Source organism: Adiantum capillus-veneris, chromosome 15 (genome assembly GCF_014529385.1).
Source record: "Adiantum capillus-veneris isolate H3 chromosome 15, ASM1452938v2, whole genome shotgun sequence".
Taxonomy (NCBI): domain Eukaryota; kingdom Viridiplantae; phylum Streptophyta; class Polypodiopsida; order Polypodiales; family Pteridaceae; genus Adiantum; species Adiantum capillus-veneris.
In genome coordinates, this window is record NC_140945.1 from 19271565 (window position 1) to 19277950 (window position 6386).

A 6386-nucleotide genomic window follows, 5' to 3' on the forward strand; every position below is an offset into this window, starting at 1 on the left:
TTGCTCATTCCTTATCGGAATCAAGCATATGGATGCTCTACGGACATCTACGCAAGACAATCTACACACTCATGTTCTCTAATTCTCCTAATTCCAAGTGTGCTTTCCGCTAGAGCTGTTCTTCTCCAAGCTTTACAGGTGTTTAACACAGGTGAATTCGACGATGCAGCTGTTGTTCTTTTCGACGGTGTGATCGGTGCAAGGCTATAGGGGCATTCAGTTTCATTGTCGTTTGCACTCCACATGACAAGGAGAAGAGAAAGCGGGGCACCTCTATAGCTTAGCCTTCCCTGCAGCTTGAGAACATATAAACCAAACACACAAAAGACCTGCAAATGACCTTGAAAATCGTCTTCTCACATCAACTCAAGCCATCGGCCATGAGGAGTTACAGCTCACGCCGACCTCAAGCTCTACAATGGCGAGTTGGGAACACCAATGAGGTTGTAAACCAAATCACCTGCAACCTGCAGCAAGGACACCAAGAGGCCACCAAACACCTGCGGCTGTATAGTTGCACTTGATAGCGTTTTCTTCTTCTTCCTGATCAACTAGGGTTGCACCTTCATCCTGATCATATGGACGGACGAAGGCCCCCCTTTACCAACCAGTTCCAACTCTCTCTATTCCCAGCTGATGGCACACTCTCCGACTACTGGCCGACGGCTTCACCTCCTCCTGAATATAGCACCCCTCACTTACCTCCCGCTTTTGCTGCTCTTCTCTCTATATCCAGCCACCTGGGACCATGGATTCCTCTGCTTATGATCGATGGAAACTCCCCCTACTTGCAGGATGGAAACCCCTCTTCGTACTGTAGTAGCCCACCATTTCTTGAGCATGACCACCCGCTTCCCCCTATGTGTTCATGCTGGAAGCTTGTCTCCCTCTTGACTAGGATGCCTCTTCATGTACCCCCCTTATAACTGCGAGCTACACCTCCTGATCTGCCTTCCATGGCCGCTTGAATTCAGATCCCTCTCTTCTCAGTTGGTGGCCTCGAGCCCTTCTCTATCTGGTCCCTGCAGCCCTCTCTAGCGCACCTCCTCTCGAGTCCTATTGCCCTCTCTTCACTTGGTTGTTAGTGCAATTGCCCCTTTCAATTTAAATGACTCCTCAAATGAGCATGGCGACCTCATTTGCTTGGAGACCAATACCCTCCTGTAGCTTGGAAACCTGATCAGCCCAAAACCTCTTTCCTGCATGCACTAGCTTGTAACCTTGCTGCAGATCCCCCCTTCTAATTCAAAATCGGCCACCCCTCTCTGAGCTCAACTGCTCCTGTCACACACCCGTGTAGGTCGGCCCCCTTTTTTGATTGCCACGACCCCATTTGCCAAAAATTGATTTTTTTAAAATGCTTTCAAGTTCCTCCTTTTGGCTTCTCGACTTACAAGCTCCTCCTGGGCAGTTACACATCCTCAGCATGATGCGGGAAGCTCGCCCACCTCTTTTTCTGAACCCCCCTTCACAGCTTGCCGCTTCCATACTACTTCCAAATACGTCCCTTTTCCAAGTCAAAGCATTGTCGTTTCACCAAAGCTAAGGTTCAAAACTTTTTTTACCTGAGCATTATCCGGTCACTCATGTACCCATTTAGGTTTGGGTTTGAGTTTCAAAGACTATTGGGCTCATCAACTCATCCAACAAAAAACCTAATACGACATCCATTATCGACAAGAAACCTATAGCTAAGCAGATACATAGATGACCATCAAACTTTGATAGCACAGCAGGCGAGGACTCTCGCAACTAGGTGATCAACACTCAAAGAGGGAGAACCTCAAGGAACATCATTCAGAGCATTGACGGCAAGCACAAAAGCCTATGCATGGTGTCAAAAACCCATCATTACTCGACAACTCTGATTATCAGATGTATAGAAAATCATTTCCTCATGGAAGCCAGTCCAAGACAAAATGAGGAGCCATCAGGCACTGTCACTCATTACCGTCGCTGTCTAACTATGAAAGAAAAGCCTAAAAAAGACTTACCAAAAAACGCCTGACATAGCTTGCCAACCCACCTAGCCCGCTAGAGAATTCATACTCAGCAGTAGCAAATGACTTGACTCTCGGAATAAAACCAGACAGTACTCGTATTTCTGTACATTATGTATATTGCGTATCGACAAGCTAGAGACTACATGTTTTTCTCATATAAACTGTGAGAACACTCTGATTCAGCATTCATTTTTCTTTGGCATGGGCATCTACCCCTCTTGACTCCTCTGTACGCCTTTCGCGGATGAATACAAGTTGCAACAATTGCATGCCATACTGTGTAGCCACTTCCAAAACCGGTTGCTCAAGATATTCATCTTTCCATAAACCACAATAGAACAACCGCTAATTCATGTCAAGCTCCCATAATTTGTAGCTAACGGCTTCTGCATGAAATGTTTCCATGCATTCATACTGCCCATTTTGTGCACTTGATGCGCATTTTACTTCTTGTAACTTTGAAAAACATTCATTCCTGATCTTCAACCATGCACACATGACTAAGACTGAGCTGAGAATGTAAGAAAACATCAACAAGGCACATGTTTGCAAAGTTTCATACAATTCGTCACTATATCGTTGCTGAAGCTTCAATAACTCTATCCTTGCTTCGGCCCTTTGAACTTTGAGGGTCATACATGCGTCCATTTCAATTGTGGGATCGTCAAAACCCCATTTGGTATCAAAGCTAGAGTCACCACCATCAACACCAAAACAAAACTACTTGCATGCATCGGAGTTGGCCACTTTTGGCTCAGTATAAACCGAAACAATGCTTGCATTGGGCACCTATAAAGCCTCACTTTGGACGCATGCACCTTCTAACCCATCATCCTGATCTTCCAAAGCAGCCAGAAACTCTCCTATTGTCGTCTCCTCGTCAACAAAATCAGCAGGGCGTGCAAAATTGTCAGCCTTAGTGTGCATTCCAGAATCCATATGCATCATACCTTCATCGACACAAACATGGATGTTGTTATCCATGTCTGCTTCAACACCTAGAAAACCCCATTTAGGATTGTCATCCTCATCAACATACCCCTCATTCTGCGCAAGGTTTTTAGATAATTTTTCGACAGAAAACTTTGTACAGCATTCAATTTCACAACCCACAGCAAGAGCATTTTCTTTTGATGAGATATCCTCATTAAAAACACTGTACATGGGCTGATTATTATCAGCTTTATCATATGAAATTAGACCAGCATCCTTGTTCAAGGAAGACGGTACCTGATCATCCATACATCAATCCAACTCTCCCAGAGTGGATCTATCATGTGCATCTCTCACATGTACATTTAATTGCCTTGCATCACTCATCTTCCTCTCCTGCTTGATAAAAGCGAGCATACTCTTTAAATATGAGAATTCCATGCATGCAGCTTCCACACCTAAAAGACCAGGCAAGGTGCCAATGAACAAAAACATTTCCGTTTCTGCATAAAGGACTACATTCTCAAGCACTGCCATCTCCTGCTTGAGACTGTGGAACCTCCAATAATGCATATCCAGGTCTTTAAGATCTTGCAGTCGCAATTTTCTCATCCTATCATTCATTTTGATGAGCATGTCATCGAGGACAATCATCTCTGCAACTTTATTTGCTCACCACTTGCCAACTGAAGTTACTCGAATCAACAGATCCTCAGTGGTGGGCACCAAAAACATGACAGAGGAAAGCCGGAGCAAGAGACCTCTATAGCTTGGCCTCTCTGCCAGTCGGAATCACAAATCTATCCACTCAAACACGTACACCTACAACTCCACAGCCTGTATGTAGCTGTCAACCCAAACCCTTTCTCAACCCAAACCCTCAGCCATAGGGGCTACAAGAAACACCACTTATTTCTAGTGCATCTTCTGTCTTGTAGCAGTGCAAGTAAGTACATAACTATTTTTTGCTAAACCGGGAGCATTTTTAAACTGAAAACGAGTGTATGTACAGAAATGTTTAACTCAAGTGCTGGAAACCAGATGTTTGATGCCGTATCCTTCTTACATGGGGAGCTCTCCTGATACATTGAGGTCGACTAGACTCTTTAGCTTGGCACGATGGGCTGCCACCGGGACCAATATTATGGCAAATTGCTTATTGATATTGCACCCTTTTCTCATGTAGCCTTGATGACAATCGAATCTTGAGTTGCCCTTGACAAGCACCACACCTGATAGTCAACTCCAGCCAACGCTCCCTATGCACTGGTGCTCCTCTTTACCACCCTTCAACCGCTCACAGATAGCGACTCTCAGAGCTTGCAGGTGTTGCCCTCTGTAAATGGCAAGTCCAGACACCCTGAGAAGGCCTCCTGCCCCTTTCCTTAAGCTTGCCCCCCCTGATTTTCACCTTGTGATGGCGGCTTCTTCTCTCAGGTTCTGCAGCGCACCCTTAAGCTCCTCGACACAGTTCTCCCTTTGCAACAAAGGAGCTACCCCCTCCCCTGAGCAGCTTGCTTCCGGCCCCCTTTCTACATGCTCGCCCCTCTATGGCGGCGCTTCCTTCTTCACGTATCCTCCAATCATTACGACCCCCTTTCTTAAGAACTCAATTCACTTTTTCCCTTAATTATTTAGCCAAGGTCTGATTCCCACCCAAGCATTGGTATTATTTGGTCCAGATGCCTGAGCTCCTCATTGTAATTTCCTCAAGCCTGGATCTCACCATCTTAACTTTGAACTTGACAAGCCGTCACGTTCACTTTACTAGCTCTACCCCAAGCAATACCCAATGCCTATGAAGCCTGCTGATGTAGCCTCATTCATCACAACTTGAATGATGCTCGACCCTCAATTATCTTTGCAAGAAGATCGGTCATAAACAATGGATATCAACATCAAGGTAGACATCTCCCATAGAAGCATTCTATAGAGACTAAAGACCCTTGCCAAGCTTCAAGTGCATCCGTTCTTTGCAAACTTGATCAAACTACGAGCTGTAGACCATAGCCAGGAGCACACATCAAAAATTGGCATTGCCCAGCACTGTACAAGCAACCATATAACACTCAAAAATGGAAAAAGCGGCCACACCATATGTACAAGAGCCAGCAAACTTCAAACCGAAAAAATCCTATCAACGTCAAAGATCTTTTATGGACTTCTCATGTCAAATCAGAATAGTTAACGCCCATGAAGATCATTTATATCTTCAAAATCAAAGATCCTTAAGGGTTCAACAAATATGCCAACCTACCTGTTTAGGGATTGTTATAACAATAACTTTGTTATGATGACTCCTGAGGAGGCGAAACAAACCAAATACCAAGGATACTCCATAAGGGATTGGATATTCGGCCAAGGACCAGAAACTATTCCACGAGAAGAACTCCACGAGATATCTTTTGAGAGTAATGTTAGAAAACTAGAAACCACCTCATCACGAAGAAAATCGGGTGACACTAAAGCCAATCCAGGGCTACATGAGTCACTATTTCCAACAGACTGGTTTGAAGGACTTGGAATAGGACCAACTGCCAGGAGACCGGGAGTTGAACCAAATAGACGTGTCAGACCAGCAGAGTTTAAAAAATGGGTCAAAAAATACAGTGGATTTGGGGATTCGTATGACCACTTAGCAAGCTTTAAACAAGTGCTAAGAGCAGAATGCATATTTGACTTCCATACTCAATTTGAGGGATTTGGAATGATATTAGAAGGAAAAGCACTGACATGGTTCCAAAACGTTCCACCAAGGTCAATCATGGACTTGAATACATTAGCTCAAGGATTTGTAGCTGTTGGTTCCAAAACAAGGATCAAATACAATACGATGGCTCAAATCTAAAGCTTCAAACAGAAACAAGGTGAGTATGTTAGGGATTGCGCCACTAGAATGAAGCAACACATTGCAAGATTCCCAGAGCTAGAGATATCTGTAGAAGAACGACCAGTATCATTGTTTCTAGAGGGATTGCTAAACAAAGAACTTCATGCTATATTGTATAGCAAGAAGCATATGACCCTAGAAGAGTGTGTGTCAGATGCTATTGACTTAGGAGACAATTGTGATATTTTCAACGAAGAAGATGTCTATAAGGATAACCAAAGCAAGAAAAAAGCATCCAACAAACCAGCACAAGTGGGAATGGCTGTTCACTACAAGAGGCTATTCATATTAGCGACGCTCACACAGCGACGCTCAAAAAAAAAATCCCGGCATCGCTATGAGCGTCGCAAATTTCTTTGTAAATTTGCGACGCTCATAGCGACGCCGGCTGGGCTAAAATAATAACCGAGCGCACCCAAAAACTCAGATCTCAGATCTGAGTTTTTCGGCGCCCTCAAGCAAGGAGCAGGTAATGCTCTCTCTCTCTCTCTCTCTCTCTCTCTTTTTCTTCTCCACACACATGAGGAGAGGAAGGAGAGCCAGGTATGCTCCTTCCCTCT

General features: G+C 44.5%; 1 protein-coding gene across 1 annotated transcript; it reads right to left on the bottom strand.

Moving 5' to 3' along the window:
* Window positions 1-255: 255 nt before the first annotated feature.
* On the bottom strand, window positions 256-4488 carry LOC147440361 (uncharacterized). Its single transcript, XM_086530121.1, has one exon. It carries the CDS (start codon window positions 3243-3245, stop codon window positions 2793-2795), a length of 453 nt encoding a protein of 150 aa, XP_086386247.1. The 5' UTR covers window positions 3246-4488; the 3' UTR covers window positions 256-2792.
* Window positions 4489-6386: the final 1898 nt, after the last annotated feature.

What these genes read in the sequence shown, in the direction of transcription:
- LOC147440361 (XM_086530121.1), bottom strand. Translation starts at nt 3,245, where the DNA reads ATGGATGATCAGGTACCGTCTTCCTTGAACAAGGATGCTGGTCTAATT.